General features: G+C 43.5%; 1 protein-coding gene across 7 annotated transcripts in view; it reads left to right on the top strand.

Moving 5' to 3' along the window:
- The first annotated feature begins 11,361 nt into the window (after positions 1-11,361).
- The window catches only part of LOC129050877 (ubiquitin carboxyl-terminal hydrolase 31-like), a 47,737-nt gene continuing 39,924 nt past the window's right edge, over positions 11,362-19,174 (top strand). For 3 of the 7 annotated variants that reach the window (XR_010137834.1, XR_010137835.1, XM_063717650.1), the window contains exon 1: positions 11,362-12,121. Coding sequence is in view for 4 of the 7 variants with exons in the window: in XM_063717650.1 (XP_063573720.1) it covers positions 11,525-12,121 (597 nt within the window). In the remaining 3 variants the exon portion in view is untranslated. The remainder of the gene's footprint in view (positions 12,122-19,174) is intronic. The other 4 variants (XR_010137836.1, XM_063717653.1, XM_063717652.1 and 1 more) reach the window with 2 other exon arrangements.

Raw genomic sequence — 19,174 nt, 5'->3', positions numbered from 1 at the left:
GACTTTTTTTTCCATGATATGTTTTATTAACTAGGAATATTTTATCTGTGTTAATCCTTCCTGGCTTGATTTATTTAATTAATTCACAATGAGTTATTGGATTTTTTTTCTTTTTTTTTTTTTTTTCTAATAATTCTAGCAAAAGTTCCAGGGAGGGTTCCCTTGGGTAGGCTTGGGCCATATGTCCATCTATCCTCAAACCAATCACTCTGGCTGTGACAATATGGCATTCTGTTTGGTCAGGTCAATGTTGTGCATCTGATTCTAGAGAGGAGGAAATGGATTATGGGGCACCTTCACTTCTGCCATATGTGGTGGGAACAGTGGAGAGCTGTCTCCCAAAATAAAGCCAGGATGCTGTTATTAAAAGAAAAAGTAGCAGATGTCAGGCAGTCAAATCAAGAGAAGGATCATCAAGTTGAACAACTGAAAGAAGAAGGAAATATAAAGGAGAATTAGTGACTAAGGAAATTAATCAATGAGAAAATAAATGAACAAATGATGCTTCTTTGATGGAAGATGAGGGAATCCTCCCAAATGTGGAAAAGTGAATTAAAGGCAAGCTGATGCCACACAGAACATAGGTTTTGAATGTTGCATTGTTTTGTGGTAGGTTCATCTTGGTTAGGGTGAATCTTAGAGGGTCCAGAAACTTTTTGGTACAAAAATGATTATGTGTTCCCTGTGCACCTTTGACTTTTCTCAATCTCACTGGAGTGGGAGCAGCTTTCAGCTGTTGACCTGCTACCCCCTGTCTTAGTCCACCTTGTGTTGCTATAATGGAATACCTGAGATTGGGTAATTTATGAAGAAAAGATGATTATTTGGCTTATGATCCTGGTGGGTGGAAAGTCTAAAATTAGGCATCTGCATCTGGTGAGGGCTTCAGACTGCTTCAACTCATGGTGGAAAGTGGAGGGGGAGTGGGTATATGCAAAGAGATTACATGGTGAGAGAGAAAGCAAGAGAGAGAAGCCAAGGAGGCCAGGCTCTTTTTAACAACCCACTCTCAGGTGAGCTAATCCATTCCTGAGAGAGTAGGAGCTTACTCATTCTTGAGAGAGACATTAATCTATTCACAGGAGATCCATCCCCATAACCCAAACAACTCCCACTAGGCCCCACTTCCTGATGCTGCCCCACTGGGGATCAAATTTCAACTTGAGAGAGACTAACCACATCCAAACCACAGGACACCCACAAAAGAAACTCCATGAAGAGAAGTTAGTTTATTCCTCCCCATCCCCAAGGCTTACCCCCTCCTTCAATTTCTGTGGGTCTCCACCTCCTCCTTGGAGAATCAGCTGGGCTGAAAAACAGCCAGGAGGCTCATCTGCATTCACCTCTGTAGGCAAAGTGACTTCTGCAACACTAGGCCTAGAGTGCGTTTATCTGTCCCTGAGTCAGAGATTTTGTCTATAGGCCTTTCTGCTGTGTTCCTCCAGAGAGAGGTAAACTGCCTTTAAGTAATTGCTGAAGAAGGCATAAACCAGGAAAATTTGATTTGAGCATGCAATTTGAATCGGGAAATGCTCATATAAATAACCGGAGCAGCTGAATGCAGCGGGTTTGTGCTTTATAGGTTTTTTTTTTTTTTTTAATCTCACGGTCTTCAGAATAGAAGTTCTGCTGCAGCAGCTTAAACCACCTCAGGTCTTTGCACTTTGGCCTTGTCCTAGTTTGGTACTGTTAACTGCCAGGCTAGAGTTTGGCTAAGTTGAAGTTGTCTTATTTATCTGTATCTTTGGAAAGAAAAAAAAATTGCTTGAACACCCAAATAACATTATATCATAGAACACCAACACAGTCTTTAAAAGAACAAACACTTTTGAACCAAGAAGAAGTTTGGAGTCATTTAGTTCAACTTCCCCAATGATGGAATAAGGAATTCAGAGATGGTAAGTCACTTTCTAGGGTCACTAAGATTTTGGAAGTGTCATAATCAGCTTTTGCTGCAGCAACAAACAATTCCCAAATCCGAGAGCTGTAGGTTTCTAACTTATATTATATCTGTGCCAAAGGTCACCCATGGCTCTCCTGAGCTGGGCTGGGCTCTCTCCTCTTGTATTCTCAAGGAGCAGCCACGCTTGGGGGCATGCTACTCTCATGATAGATGACAGAGGCTGAAGAGCACAGAACCAAATTTCAGGAGTTCATTTATAGCTACTGATTGGATATGGTGATTGTCATATCTGTTCACATTCCATCAGTCAAAACACGTCCCTTGGCTGCCAAGCCCAATGGCAATAGGGCAGGCATGGGAAGCATGGCTAGAATGGATAGGGTGCAAGTCATTGTGAGCAAGTAATACAATCCACCACTGGAGAGTGGAGAAACTCTTGCAGTGATGAACGCCCAAGAAGAAATGTGAAAACTGAGAACGTCTTTGATGTTTCCTGAATCCACTTATTCTTTTAGTGTTACCAATGTTAATGAATAACCACATTCACCCAGTGATGTGAGCTTAATATCTGGGTGTCATTCCAGATCCTCCCTCATCTCTGCTTGTTACATCCAATAATCAACCAACTCTTTCCTTATCAGTACTTACCAAACATGCCTCAAATTTCCCCCTTCTTTTCACACTTCGTTTCCCAGGTATTTTGCCTACAGGCTCTTTCTCTCCAATCCATGCACTGCACCATGGTCAGAGCCACTTCCTCTCATCATGTCTAGGCCACTTTCTTGGGTAAAGTCCTTCCACAGATATAAGGATAAAATGCCATTCTTCTCATGTCACCTTAAACATTCAGTTCCTGCTACTCCCTCCCCACCTACACCTGGCCCTGGGTTCAATATTTACTCATCTAAGAGCAGCCAGTTTGAATATTAACCAGGTTAGTATGGAAGCAGGATTTGGGACATGCTCTAGTCTTTGCTGGGATTTGCTAAGTAGGTGAGAACTAAATAAGAATTGATTACAAGTCTCAGAAGGATGGGAGGAGGAAAGCCAAGCTTCTATAATCGATTCTTTGTTTATGGAGGAGGTGATCCTTCATCTTCTACGAGGGCTCAGCAGAATAATGGACTTCTTTTCTCCCAACACCAGGGTCCAGAAAATATTACTCATCACCTCCTGCAATGTAAGCCCCATTGAGTATTCCCAGGATTCTGTGATGATTTAATTATGAATCACCCACTCCCAGGTATTGGAGAGTTGACTCTTGTTTCGATTTCACTGAGATTTTGGATCATCCTGGCTGTCTTTCCTCCATCCCCTATTAATGAGGCAGTGACTATGCTGGAATTAGCTGGATATTCCACGTTGTTTCTCAGTGACCGTGTGCTTTTGTGGCATGTTCAACCATTCTTTGTGGCTGTAATGCATTTTATGCTCCAATCCATCAGTCCTTTACCCCTCATCCTGATTTTGATTTAATCCTCTTGTTAATCTAGAAAACTGCTATTCAACATCATGAGCCTAGCTCACAGCATGTCTTCTTTGAAAGCTCTCTTTCTGGAGTTTACACACTACTGGCATGAAGACTGTTTTTATTTTCCTTGGTTTTTCCCTCTGCTACATTTTCTCTAGGTTCTCATGCCTCTCGCTCTCCTCCTCCTCTTTTGGTTTCAGAGTCTTGCTTCTGCAGTGAGGGCTCCCTGCCTCTGTTCTTGTGTGAGTATCATCTCCTATCTGATATGTGCGTTTTTGGTGAAGATTCTTTATTTTTCCTAAAAACACCATTGTACAATGCTCTTTAGAGGAAGGAAGTAGAGTTTTTTACATTATCTTTTTTAAAAAATTAATTTTTATTTTCATTTTAAGTGCTGGGGTATGTGTGCAGGATGTGCAGCCTGTTACATAGATAAACATGTGCCAGGGTGGTTTGTTGCACCTATCAATCCAGCACCTAGGTATTAAGCCCAGCATGCATTAGCTCTTTTTCCTAATGCTCTCCCTCCTCCCACCCCACCCCCCAACAGGCTCCAGTGTGTGTTGTTCCCCTCCCTGTGTCCACGTGTTCTCATTGTTCAGCTCCCACTTATAAGTGAGAACACGCAGTGTTTGGTTTTCTGTTCCTGAGTTAGTTTCCTGAGGATAAAGCCTTCCAGTTCCATCCATGTCCCTGCAAAGGACATGATCTCATTCCTTTTTATGGCTGCATAGTATTCCATGGTGCATATGTACCACGTTTTCTTGATCCAGTCTATCACTGATGGGCATTTGAGTTGATTCCATGTCTTTGCTACTGTGAATAGTGCTGCAATGAACATACGTGCACATGTACCTTTTTTACATTTTTTTTTTTTAGCTCTTATGCTGTCCTTCACATTATCCCCTTCATTCACTTAGTTAATTAATATTGGTTGACAGTTTACTATGTGCCAGGCACCATGTAAGGCACTGGGAATGCAACTGTGAACAAGAGTGACAAAGCCCCTGCCGTCATGATACCAATTGACTAGGGGGGATTATGGCATCCAACAAACTCACATGAGTCAGGCAGTTACCAATGGGGTGAGTGCTGTGGAAGAAATAAATAAGGTGATGGGCTGGAGAGTAACTGGGAGAGGTCACTTGGATCGTGAGGTTGGGACCACCTCTTTGAAGAAGTGATGTTTCAATTGAGCCCTGAAAGATGAGAAAGAACTAGGCTTGGGAATAGATAAGGGAAAGAGTAAGCGCAATGAGAACAAGGGCACACGCTTGGAGGCAAGAAAGTGCTTGATAGGCCTAAGTCTTAGCCAACAATCAGGACCTGGTCTGAGATGAGGTTATAGGAGTGGGTGTGGATAGAACATGTGAAAACTTGTAGGCTATTTTAGTGACTCTAGGCTCTATCTAAGAGCAATGAAAATATATTAAAGGATTTCAAGCAGAGGAATAGCACAACATGATTAACCATTTCAAAAGACAACCCTAGATGTTGTGTGTATTACAATGGGAAGCAGGGATAGACACAAAAAGTTCACTTTTTTTTTTTTGTAAGGAGGCTTTTGCAATAACCCAGACAAGAGTAGGTGCCTTAGACTAGGGTAATGGCCATGTGCTTACAGAAGAGTAGAAGTCAAGACCTACTTTGATGATAAAACAGACAGGACTTGTTGATCTATTGAAGGTGAGTTCTAGCAGAGATAAATCAAGGATGACTTTGAAAGCAAGGGTGGTTTTTGCCATGAGCAACTGGGCAGGTGCAGAGGCCTTTTACTGAAATGTGAAAGCTGGCAGAGGAGCATGAGGTTGGATAAAATGAGAGCTCTTTGAAGACATAATAAATCTGAGATGCCCATAAGGGGGCATGATGACTAATTTTATATGTCAACTTGACTGGGCTAAGTGGTGCCCAGATAGCTGGTAAAACATTATTTCTGGGTGTGTCTGTGAGAGTGTTTCTGGAAGAGGTTACTGTTTGAGTCAGTAGACTGAGTAAAGATGATGACTCTACTGAATGTAGGTTGGTATCATTCAGTCCACTGAGAGCCTGAATAAAAACCAAAGGCAGAGAAAGGGTGAGTTTGTTTTCTCTGCTTGAGCTGAGACATCCATCCTCTCCTGCCCTTGAGACATCAGAGTTCCAGGTTCTCGAGCCTTCAGACTCAAACTGGGATGCACATCATTGTTCTCCTGGTTCTCAGGACTTTGGACTTGCACTAGAATTACAACCCAGCTTTCCTGATTCTACAGTCTGAAGATGGTAGATTGTGGGACTTCTCAGACTCCATAATGAGGTAAACGAATGTCTCATAATATATCTTTCTTTTTTTAACTTTTATTTTAAGCTCAGGAGTACAAGTGCAGGTTTGTTACATAGGTACACGTGTGTCATGGGGGTTTGCTGTACAAATTATTTCATCACCCAGGAATTAAGCCTAGTACCCATTAGTTATTTTTCATGATCCTCTCCCTCCTCCCACCCTCCACCCTCCAAAAGGCCCCAGTGTGTGTTGTTCCCTTCTATGTACCTATGTGTTCTCGTTATTTAGCTCCCACTTATAAGTGAGAGCATGCGGTATTTAATTTTCTGTTCCTGTGTTAGTTTGCTAAGGGTAATGGCACTATCACTGATCATTAGAGAAATGCAAATCAAAACTGCAGTGAGATACCATCTAAGCCAGTCAGAACGGCTATTATTAAAAGGTAAAAAAATAATAAATGCTGGCAAGGTTGTGGAGAAAAAGGAACGGCTGGGCACGGTGGCTCATGCCTGTAATCCCAGCACTTTGGGAGGCCAAGGTGGGCGGATCGCGAGGTCAGGAGATCGAGACCATCCTGGCTAACACAGTAAAACTCCGTCTCTACTAAAAATACAAAAAACTAGCCGGGCATGGTGGCGGGAGCCTGTAGTCCCAGCTACTCGGGAGGCTGAGGCAGGAGAATGGCGTGAACCTGGGAGGCGGAGCTTGCAGTGAGCCAAGATCACGCCACTGCACTCCAGCCTGGGTGACAGAGTGAGACTCCATCTCAAGAAAAAAAAAAAAAAAAGAACTCTTATACACTGTTGGTGGGAGCATAAATTAGTCTAGCCATTGTGGAAGACAGTGTGGTGATTCCTCAAAGACCTAAAGACAGAAATAATATTCGACCCAGCAATCCCATTACTGGGTATGTACCCAAAGGAATATAAACCATTCCATTATAAAAACACTTCCACACATATGTTTATTGCAGCACTATTTACAATAGCAAAGACATGAAATCAACCTAAATGGCCATCAATGATAGACTGGATAAAGAAAATGTGGTACATATACACCATGGAATACTATGCAGCCATAAAAAAGAATGAGATCATGTCCTTTGCAGGGACATGGATGGAGCTGGAGGCCATAATAAATCTTCCTGTGTATCTCTATATATCCTATTTGTTTTGTTTTTCCAAAAAACCCTGACTAATGCAGAGGCTCAAGCCATCTGTCTTCCACTGGACTTTGCTGTATCACTAATGTTGAGCACAGTGCTTGACATGTAACAGGTACTCAGAAAGTGTTGAATGAGAGAATTGAAATGAGATGCTTAAAAGCTACAGACGACTAATGGCTTCTAGGACAACAGACAATCAGAGTCCCTAGCAATGGCTAATTAAACCATTCCAATCTGATGTCCAAAATATTGTGTGCTAGAGACCCCCTTTCTTTTCCCATTAATTGAACAAGCCCTGTCTTTTTTGCTCTTGTAGTCAATTGTTCTTCAAGTGTAATTAGCCCTTGCATTTTGACAGTAAACGAGACTCCAATACTTTGATAAATGGCTTGTTTCTGGAAAAGGAGTATTTGTGAATAGAAAACTCAGTCATCTTCCCCCTTTCTCCCACCTCTTCCCCCTACTTTGGGTGGCCCTTGGCCTACGCTATTACCTTCAGAAAGGAACAGTGTTTCTTCGAAAAGGATAGCAACACAGAAATAATGGTTATCATTCATTGAACACCGCTTACATGGCAGGTGGGTACATTCTATGCAATGCAACAATCCTGAAAAGTCATTTTAAAATATCTTTATGTTCCAGCTGAGTAAACTGAATGAAGCTCATTGAGACTGAAGAACTTGTTAAAATCCCACAGTTACTAGGAGGCTGAATCAAGATTCAAACACACCCAAGTTTGTCTGATGCCAACATCTGTGCCTTTTCTGTGATTCGGTATCTCCCTTAGACCGTAAGGAGTTGGCCCTTGTTGAGAAACTCCTATGGCCTCACTTGTTAGTGGAACAAATAGCATTGGCTTTGCCTCTTAGCAAGGAACAAACACCCTTCCACTTGGTTCAGATTTCTTAACTCCTGTGATCTGTTTTGGTCTTCTCATTAACCCTCTGGGGGTGGGGGGAGTGAGTGATAATTATCATTCGCATTAGGTAGGAAAATGGATAGTGTCTCACATGGCTTGCAGTGGGCGGGTATGAGCATCAAATCTAGGCAGCCTGACCAACCACGTCCCCTCCCTTAGCCTTTACATGATGTGCTCTTCATCAGCTGTCTAGCCCTTCCCAATTGACAAAGATTCTTTGTTCATATTCGTGATCTCATTTGGTGTGGGGACATGGAGACTGATTTGCTGAATTTTTTTAAAAGATGGAAACACTATGGAAGATCGTCTAAACTAATTCAAATGATTTCCCTTGTCTTGACCCAAGGGGGATGTGTGAATTTCTCAAAATTGTCCATATGACATCATGCTCATTAGGATAGTCACCATCAAAAGAAAAGAAAATAACAAGTGTTGGTGAGGAGGCCAAGAAATTAGAATCTTCGTGTACTATAAATGGGACTGTAAAATGGCATAGGCATTAAGGAAAATTGTATGGAATTTTCTCAAAAAAATAAAAATGGAATTACAATATTATCTCACAACCCCACTTTTGGATATACATGCAAAAAAAAAAAAAATAAGCAGGATATCAAAGAAATCTTAGCACTCTAATGTACATTACCCAACTATTTGTAATAGCCAAGATGTGAGGTCAAATGTCCCTGATGGATGAATGGATGCAGAAAATGTGGTCTATACATGCGATGAATATCATTCAGCCTTAAAAAAGAAGGAAATCTTGCTATATGCTGCAAGTTGGGTGAAACTCAAGGACACTCCACTAAGTGAAATAAGTCAGTCACAAAAGGACAAATGCTCTATGATTCTGATCATAAGAAGTATCTCAAGTAGTCAAAATCATAGGAAGTAGAAAGATGGTTGGTAAGGGCTGGGGGAAAGGAGAGGGGAGGGGGAATTAGTGTTTAATGGGTATAGAGTTTCTGTTTTGTAAGATGCAAGTTTGTGGTGTTCTTGTTTGTTTGTTTGTTTTTTGAGACACAGTCTCGCTCTGTAGCCCAGGCTGGAATGCAGTGGCACAATCTCGCCTCATTGCAACCTCCACCTCCCAGGTTCAAGGGATTTTCCTGCCTCAGCCTACCGAGTAGCTGGGATTACAAATGTATGCCCCCAGGCACAACTAGTTTTTGTGATTTTAGTAGAGATGAGGTTTTGCCATGTTGGCCAGACTGGTCTTGAACTCCTGACCTCAAGTGATCCGCCTGCCTCCCAAAGTGCTGGGGTTACAGGTATGAGCCACTGCGCCTGGCCAGATGAAAAAGTTTTATAGATCTTTTGCATGACAAAGCAACTATACTTAACACTACGGAAATGTACATTAAAAAATGGTGTGAAGATGGTAAATTTAATGTTATTTGTTTTTTACTACAAAGAATTTTTGAAAAAATGAATGCTGCCTGCTTTTTTTTTTTTTTTTTGGTCCAGGGCTATGCTTCTCTCTCAGGTTGTATGTTATTTTCTTTGCCATAGCAACTTTGAGAAGTAAATGGGTGCTTTTGCTACACCTCAGGGGGAATCAGGTAAGTGAGGTAAACCTACCAGAGAGCCCATCTCTTCCAAGGTGCATTCATTCATCTCCCTTAGAATGGAGATGGAGCTATGAAGTAACCAGGGGTGGCATTATCAGTCCCACATGGGGAAACCAAGACTCAGCATGACCACTGGAGTGTTCAGGGTCACCTGAGAGTATTGGTGATGGAGGGTAGGGTGAGACAAGATCCCAGGAATTCTGATGCTGGGTCCAGAGTTAGTGAAGTAGGAGGAGTGGCACATTTTTAAGACTTGGAACTGAAGAAAGTGGTGAGAAACTTGGATGCTTTTCTTATTTTTATTATTCTATGTAAAGAACTTTCTACAGCACTAAAGTGAATAGTTCCGTTGAGTTGTCCAGCCCTGACCCTTGATCTCAATGCCCATCAGCGGCCTCAGACTTGGGCTTTCTTGTAGGCTGCTAGACCACCAGATGTGTGTGACAGGCACATCCTCCAAGGGAGAGGGAACAGCTCCAGCAAAGGCCCTGGAGTCTGGATCAAACTGCCCAGAAGTTGAGGGCCATTGCATTCACATTTTAGTGTGAATAATCAGATGGCTTTCTTCCTGGTGTCCAGATAAGAATTTTGACTAAGAGGAGAGTGGAGGCGATTAGGGACAGTGCAGAGCACCCTGGAGATGTCATCATAGAGCCCTACTTACAATGGGGAGGGAGGTCAAAGGTAAAAACCATTTACTTTGAAACGTGGTGTAAGGTGGCCTTCATGTTTTAAAAAGAGGAAGGGCTCTCCCTTCCCTGATTTCTCTCGTCTGCCTCAGGACTCAGACTAGCCCTTTTAGCAGAGGGAAGCCTATAGAGAGGAGGTCATATACTAGTTGATTTTTGACTAAGGGCATCTCAAAGATGTACTATTTTTTGCTCCCTGCACTATTTTTTTTTAATGGAACCAACGTTTAAAAATAGGATTTCTGCCTTCTCTTAAAACATCAGATGATCTGGTAACGCTGAGCTCCCGTTCTCACATGGGAACAACTGGCTGGAGCTGAGTGGCAGCCATCTCTTTAGAAAGACGTTAATTTGAAGTTTGCTATAGTCCCCATCATTCCTTATATTTCCCCCAACACTGAGACCCAAGTCACTTGAAAGTCAATATGATAATTCAAACACCAGGATTCTTCACTCATTTGTGGGTTTGTGACCTGTGATATTGTGGATTCGTGACCTTTGGTTTAGAGGTCAAGTATAGGGGTTGTGAATAAAACTTGTGTTTGAATCAGATAAGAACTGTACCAATCTCAAAGACGGTGAATTAAAGATTAAAGAAAATATTGCATGCTTGGCATAATGTGTGGAACACAACAGCTATTGTAAACACCCAGTAGGAATGTAAGCTGCAAGAGGGCAGGTAGAAACCGTGCTAATTTAATCCACTGGGGATATGACATTTGATTCTAATTTAATAGATTTAATTCTTTGCAATATCCCCAGTAACTGTTGAATGAATGAGTGAGTGAATGAATGAATGGATGGATGGATGATGGGAGAGCCCGGTGGAGTTTTAAAGGCTGGAATGAAAAGGAAGGTAGTTATGATAACAGCGTTTCGCTGGGGCTCCAAGGTGCAGCCAGGAAGAAAAGCCCGCTGGGACGTGCCAGGGTTTGTGACTGCACTCCGCTGGCACCCAGACGGTAGGTATCTGCAACGTCCCTTGGGAACCAGACAGGGCTGACTTGCCCAGGACCTGTCAGGGCCATGTCCACCAGCCCTTGCACGGTCTGGTAACTGACAGCATCCTGATTCCTGCACGTTCCCGCCTCTGCCATCTGATCAACAAAGACAGAGACCCACCCCAGGGATCCACCATCCAAGGGGAGCCCAGCCTTTTCCTCCAAGCCGGGACCGCGCCCACACTAGACATGGCCTCCCTCAGGCTTCACGCAGCAGGACCGCGCCCACAGCCTCCAGGCATCGCGTCCGGCTGGAGAGGCAGCTATCGTCCCACAGTGAACATGGCGGCCGAGGCGGCTTCAGCGCGGGGCGGGCGGTGCCGGGAGGCGCGTCACGTGAGCGGCCCAGCTGGGCGGACCGCGCGCGCGCCCGCCCGCTGGCCCCGCCGGCCGCCGCTCGCTCGCTGGCGCCGCTGCGCTTTGAGGTGTGTTGGGAGTGGAGCACCCGGGCCGGTGAGGCGCGGCGCTGCGAGATGCGGCGGCGGCTGTGGCGGGGCCGCGGGCCAGGCGGGCGGGCACGGTGATGAGTGTCTGCGGCCGCCGCCATGTCCAAGGTAACGGCGCCCGGGTCCGGGCCGCCGGCGGCGGCGAGCGGGAAGGAGAAGCGCTCCTTCAGCAAGCGGCTGTTTCCGAGCCGCCGCGCTAGCGGCGGCGGCGCGGGGGACTCCGGGGCGTCCGGCCCGGCCGCGCCCTCCTCGCCCTCTTCTGCACGCTCGGTGGGCAGCTTCATGAGCCGCGTTCTCAAGACGCTGTCCACGCTCTCGCACTTTAGCTCTGAGAGCGCCGCCCCGGACCGCGGCGGCCTCTGCAGCTGCTTCCCGCCGGGGCCGGCCGCCGCCGTGCCCGCCGCCGCCCGCCTGTCCCGCGCCGCCAAGCCGGTGCCCGGCGTGGCGGGGCTCCGCAACCACTGCAACACGTGCTTCATGAACGCCATGCTGCAGTGCCTCAGCAACACCGAGCTCTTCGCGGAGTGCCTGGCGCTGGGCCAGTACCCGGCGGGGCGGCCTGAGCCCTCGCCTCACCCCGAGCAGCCTACGGGCCGCGGCGCGCAGGGCCAGGGCGAGGTCACTGAGCAGCTGGCGCACCTGGTGCGGGCCCTCTGGACCCTGGAGTACACCTCGCAGCACAGCCGCGACTTCAAGGTGAGCCCGCGCGCCGCCGCGCCCCGACTGCACCCGGAGCCCCTGGGGCACCTGCCCGCCCAGGTCTTCCTTCCCTCGGTTCCTCTTGGCCTGGCAGGCTTCTGCATTGGTTGCTCCGAGTGGTCTGGGCAATCGACCAGTGATTGTAAGGAGGTTCATTCATTCATTCATTTATTCACTCAGTCACTCACTCGCTCAACATGTAATTATTGAGAGCTTACTACATAACATGCCCATACTCTGTGATAATAGGCAATGGGAGTGACGTTGCAATGAACAAGACTGTCCGCCTTCATGGAACTTGCATTTTTGTGGGGTGGGAGTGTTGAGCATGGGTTCAAATCCTGATTCTGCCACTTACTAGCAATGTGACCTCGGGTAAGTTAAGCAGCCTCTCTGTGCTTACAGTTTCTTCATCTGGGACCTACTTTATAAGGTGGTTGTGAGCTGCAAACAAGTTGATATATTAGGTCGAACACTGTGGAATTATCCATATTTCACCGTTTTTTATTTACAGATTGGCACTTTTATAGGGTTCAACCTGATAAGTAAAATACTTCAATATCATGTGTATTTGCTGCTATTATTTTTGTTATTAAAGACTTGAAGAAGTTAACGAGGTAATATCAGATAGTGGTTTGAAGAAAAAAAACCTGCTGATGTGATTGATGTGCTGACAGGCTACTTTTTATTTTTATTTTGTTTTTAGAGACAGGGTCTTGCTCTGTTGTCCAGGCTGGTCTTGAACTCTTGTCCTCAAGCCACCCTCCCCTCTTTGGCCTCCCAAAGTGCTGAGATTACAGGTATGAGCCACTATGCCCAGGCTTTTTTTTTTTTTTTTTTTTAAGAGACAGGGTCGCTCTGTATCCAGGTTAGTGTTCAATGGTGCAGTCATAGCTTACTGCAGCCTCAAACTTGGGCTCAAGCAATCCTCCCACCTCAGCCTCTGCAGTAGCTGGGACGACAGGTGCCTGCCACCACTCTCAGCTAATTAAAACTTTTTTTTTCTTGTAGAGACAATTCTTGGTATATTGCCTAGGCTGGTCTTGAATTCCTGGCCTCAAGTGATCCTCTCGTCTCGGCCTCCCAAAGTGCTGAGATTATAGGCATGAGGCACCATGTATGGCTGCTATGATTCCCTTTAACCCCCATAGTAACTAGTCGTGACCCTTGTGTGCATATTCATGAGCAAATGAATGAGCAGGGAATTAACTTCTCTATTTACTTTACTTTGAGCAATGATGGGAGCAGAGAAAGGCTGTTTCCAAACTCTAGAGAAGGAAATTAAACACTTTCTTTATTTGAAGGTTATGGCTCTCTGTAGCTGGAGAAGAATAATAGTAAGAACTTATTCCCTGACCAGAGTTGCTCCCAGTAATTACACAGATACATTAAGTTGGAAAGTTCTTTAATCTTCTAAAAATAAGAGTTCCTTTTTAACAGTACAGTGACGACTTGGTGAATCTTCCTCGTTTCAGAGTCTTCGTGTCGTGGAAGTTGTAATAAACTAGGGTAGCTAAGGAAAAGGACAAACTCCTTTAAAAGCAACAGCTGGTGGAAAATATCTACTAGTTAATGATTTCACAATTTTACTAGTGACAGGAAGAAAGGAGAGTAGCTTAATTTCCCTTCAGATGGGAAAGAAAGGACTATTGGCTGCTTTTTATTTTGTATCCAGCTGGAGGAAGGGGTTAGTTACCCTTCAGGTTCTATTGTGATGTCAGGCAGCTGGTTAAGCTGTTGTAGCTGCCGCCACCCCTTCCCAGATTCTGTCAAGCGTCAGAGGGTAGAGCTGGGGGAGGTGGAGGGCATCCAGGGTCAGAGGCTACTCTTTCCCTTTTGAAAATCTGTGAGCCTATGAGTTTTGAATGTAGTGAGACTCCTAGTGCAGCTGAGATCTTGGGCAGGTCACTGAGCCTCAGTTTCCATATTTTCCTTTTCATTGCCACATAGTAATACCATCCTCACAGATCGTGGTGTTTAACAACCATCGACTCCTTTACACCTGAGTGGTGAAAACATTTTAGCAAGAACAACCAACCAACACACCAACCAACCCAGCCTGTGACAGCAGGTCTGGGACATAAGAAAGGGATGCTGGTAGGACAGAGGCGTAGAAAGGATCTTGCAAAATATCACCATAGTTAAGTGCTGACGAGAAGTACGCTCCACCTCTACACTTTCACTGGGTCTAGCTTTGCAAGTCTGATTGTTTTATAGCTTACCTTTGATGCGTAGATGCTCTAGGGTTTTTTAAATTTTTTTATTTTTGTGAGACAGAGTCTTGCTCTGTCACCCAGGCTGGAGTGCAGTGGCATGATCTCGGCTCATTGCAACCTCCACCTCCCGGGTTCAAGCAATTCTCCTGCCTCAGCCTCCCAAGTAGCTGGGATTACAGGCACCCACCACCACACCTGGCTAATTTCTGTATTTTTAGCAGAGACGGGGTTTCACCATGTTGGCTAGGCTGGTCTTGAACTCCTGACCTCCGGTGATCCACCTGCCTCAGCCTCGTGCTAGGATTACAGGCATGAGGCACCATGCCCGGCCATGATGCTCTAAGTTTTGACCACTTGAATTTCAGACTGTTTTTGAAGAGGTGGTATTTATTTATATCTCCAGTGTCCTAGTGCTGGATGACTCACTGAGGAGTATGTCCCGGAGAGGGCACTCACTTCTCAGTATGATACATTCTGTGCCATTGTATCATCGTTGAATAACACAATGATAATCCATGTGCCTGGCATTTTGGGGAATGAGTCTTTTACATAAGTGACTTCTGAGGTAACTACTTATTTGAACATCAGATCCTTACAATTTTAACCTTTTCTTTTGATTAGATGGCTTGATCATATTATTTTGTACTCATTGCCAGGGTGAGAATCCTAGACATACTCATTTGTTCCTTGGTGACTTAGGGTTGTTATGAACATCATTGATTGATCTCCTTTTAGGTAATATGGAGGTTTCTTTTGGGGCTAGTGGGACTACATAGGCCCTATTGAGTGGTTCTGGATTGCTATATTGTTCGAATTCTTATTTCTCCTATGATATTTGCTTTCATTGCTCCCTACCATCTTCATGCTAGTTTTCTCTTGCTTTATCCTGTTGCTGGGATCCTGTACCTCCTACTTCCTCCTGTACTTTTCTTCTTTTCTTTTGAGACAGAATCTCACTCTGTCTCCCAGGCTGGAGTGCAGTGGTGTGATCATGGCTCACTGTAGCCTCTATCTCCCAGGCTCAAGTAATCTTCTCACCTCAGCTCCCCGGTGGCTGGGACCACAGGTGTGCGCCACCATGCCTGGCTAATTTTTAAATTTTTGGTAGAAACCAGGTCTCTCTTTGTTGCCTGGGCTGGTCTCAAACTCTTGGCCACAAGTGATCTTTCTGCCTTGGCCTCCCAAAGTGTTGAGATTATAGGCATGAGACACCATGCCTGACTATTTTGCAGTTTCTAATCTGCTTTTTAGTTAAGTAACTAGATAAATGGAATCGGCTCTAAATAAGATTAACTAAACTGAGTTAGAGTCTGAGCGTCTGACTAAATTAAGAAACTTTAGTGTTTTTCCATTTTAATGTCAACTTTTTAATTTTTTATTTTATTTATTTATTTATTTGTTTGTTTATTTATTTGAGATGCAGCCTTGTTCTGTTGTCCAGGCTGGTGTGCAGTGGCATGATCTCGGCTCACTGAAACCTCCACCTCCCAGGTTCAAGTGCTTCTCCTCCTTCAGCCTCATGAGTAGCTGGAATTACAGGCGTGCACCACCACGCCTGGCTAATTTTTGTATTTTTAGTAGAGACAGGGTTTCACCCTGTTGGCCAGGTTGGTCTCGAACTCCTGACCTCAGGTGATCCATCCACCTCGGTCTCCCAGAGTCCGAGGATTACAGGCGTGAGCTGCTGCGCCCAGCCTAATGTCAACTTTTTGAACAAAGTATGGCATACATACAGAAAAATATATATGTCGTTAGCGTACAGGTTGATGTGTTATCCTAAAGTGATAATTTGTAACCCAGATCAAGAAATAGGACATCTCTAACACTCCAGAAGGTACCCTTTCTGGAATGTTAGACTGTCTTCTAACACCATCCATTAGACCGTCTTCTAACACCATTGATTAAACATAGACTGTCTTCTAACACCATCGATTAGTTTTGTCTGTTGTTGGACTTTATTATGAGTGAAATAAGTATATATTGTTTTAAAAACAGCTTTATTGAGATACAGTTAACCTACGATTTAATTCATCCATTTAGTGTACAGTTCGATTATATTCTTGGAGTTGTGCAAACATTATCACAATCAATTTTAGAACATTTTTAATTACCCCCCAAAAAACCCCATACTCATTAGCAGTCACTCCTTATTTCTGTGGAATATTCCAGCCCTACATGAACGCTAAGCTACATTGTGTCTCTATCTAGTCTGGACATTTCAGATAAAAGGAATCATATATGTGGCCTTTTGCATCTGGCTTCTTTCACTTAGCATGATATTTTCAAGATTAATCATCTTGTAGTATATATCATACTACATTCCGTTTTATAGCTGCAAAATATTCTATTATATGAATATTTCACATTTTGTTTATTCATCTGCTGATGGACGTTTGAGTTGTTTCTACTTTGGCAATTATAAATAATGCTGCTGTGAACATTCACGTACAGATTTTTATGTGGAGATGTGTTTTTGTTCCTCAGGTATATTTTAGAGATGGAATTGCTGGGTCATATGGTAACTGTGTTTAATTGTTTGAGGAGCTGTCAGGCACTTTGCCAATGTTGCCATACCATTTTATTCCCACGAGGACTGTGTGAGGGTTCCAGTTTTTCCATATCCTTCTCAACACTTGTTAATGTCTGTCTTTTTCTTTATAGCCGTTTGAGTAGGCGTGAAGTGGTATCTCATTGTGGTTTTGGTTTGCAATAAGTATATATTCTTTTGTGTCTGGGTTCTTTTGCTAAAATTTGATAATAGATAACATCTATTTCTGTAAGAGTAGTGTCTAAAGTTTTGTAGGAAACATGGAAAATATATGCAAGTTGAAATAATAAAATTGACTTACTTGCCTTCCCCTCCCCTGTGTGTGTATAACGTAATTGATATCAAAGCATATATCCAGATTTTCGTCATGTGATCTTAATTTTGTATTGTCTTATGAGTAATTTTCATCATAAAAACTTTTCAGATCATTATATGAAGGTACTATAACCTATTTTTGGGCATGTAGATGGCTTCTGTTTGTAATGAATGTATATTGTACATTAATCTTTCACTTTTGATTATTTCTTGAGGCTACATAAAACGAAATTCCTTTCAGTAGTTACCTATTTCAAAGGCTCTTAAATCATATTATTACCTTATTTACAGAAGGATTTTACCACTAGCATTGTTAAGAATGTGTGGTACCCCACTGTTGTTATTAAAAAAGAAATCTTTAAGTTGCTAAGTAGAAAATAGCATTTCATTGTTTTAATTTGCATTTCTTTGGTTAGTAGGGAGAACAGCTTGATCTATTCTTTGAAGTTACTATGTGATAGTAGCATTTTGATACTAGGGAATAGCCCTATTTTGATTTCACACTCTTCTCTTTGTTTACTGTCTGTATATTCACACACTCATCCATTTAGCATCCACATAAGACAGGCAGGTGACCAAGGCCTGAACTGACTAGAATTGGTAAAGATGGGGCCGGGCCCGGCCAGGCCTAGGCTGGGAAGGTTCTAAATTGTACTTTGCTAGGAGAAGACTGGAGCCAGGATGAGCTGGAGGTGTCTGTGCTGGTTTTTAGGAGATCTGATTCTTGTGTCCAGGATTGAAAGAATGAGCGGAGGCTGTGATTGATTGGAGGCCTAAGAGTCAGCCTGGCTTGCCTGTCAAGTATCCATAGGGTTGGCTGTGTAGAGTGCCACAGCAGGTCTGTGACTTGCAAGCATCTCAGGCAGTTAAAATTTACTGGGAGTACTCTGGGTTTATGGCGATGTGAATGCATAATTTATAGTGAAACTTGCTGGATCTGCTTATGAATAGTCTCCCTTAGTTACTACTAAGTGATGTTGCAGTTATAAAAATGCAATAGCAGAATAATGAGTCAACGCAAGGTTATTTCCAGAATATTTTGGATCCCCTTATAAAATCGGCTTCAGTCAAAAACATTTTAGGTCTGTTGTAATAAAATGTCAGTATATTCAAAATCAAGAGGATTTTGCCTCTTGTGTGTGTGTATATAATCTGTGTGTGTTTATAGAAGAAATATATGCATCTTTGGCTTAGGGGTAGTTCAAGGCCTTATCTCATTTTTCCTCTAGTCCTTGCCTTTCCCACCTTATTCTGCCTCCTGGGATGTATAGGTCACTTTACTTCACGGAGAGGAGCACCACTCAGTGAAGAACATTGATTGGCTCTTGTGCTGTGGGCAGGGTCATTGTGCTGAGTTCGTAAGTCTGTATGTTCCTTCTCTACCTTCTTTTACTTGCTCAGAAAGCTGCCACTGCCATTCTTTTTTTCTCTTCCTAGGGTTAAGCATTCATCTCCCACCACCTGGCAAGCCAGGATGGCCTCAAAAGGCCACTGGATGTAGCTGTAGGGATACATTCTTTTTCTCTCTCTAATTTTCCTTTGATGCTGGCTGCTGTCTCTTTCCCCAGTGGTTAAGATCCAGAGGTTGGTTTGGGCTTTGGGTTTAGAGTTACTATAAATGGAAAACTTTGGTTTAAAGCTCCATAGGTCTGTCTCTTGTTTTTAAACAGCCTGAGATATCATTGACACATAAAAATTGTGTATATTTAAAGTGTACAACTTGATGCTTTTTAAACCCTCAACCATTTGTAATGTTTCATGACAGGAATATATAATAATTTATTATATATTTAGGTGGCTTTTCAGTTTTAACTTTAACTCTTTCAGATTATCATTCTTCCTGTATGATGATCAACTTGCATTGGGACTGGACGTTTGCTTTTTTGTGTTGATTGTAAGTCAAAATTTCCCCCCTTCCTCCTTAAAAAAAGGGTTTGTTTTACTATAGTTTTGAATGGTAGATTGTGTTGG

Source organism: Pongo abelii, chromosome 18 (genome assembly GCF_028885655.2).
Source record: "Pongo abelii isolate AG06213 chromosome 18, NHGRI_mPonAbe1-v2.0_pri, whole genome shotgun sequence".
NCBI lineage: Eukaryota > Metazoa > Chordata > Mammalia > Primates > Hominidae > Pongo > Pongo abelii.
The sequence above is the reverse complement of the archived record's forward strand: the minus strand, read 5'-3'. Positions and strand labels throughout refer to the sequence as shown.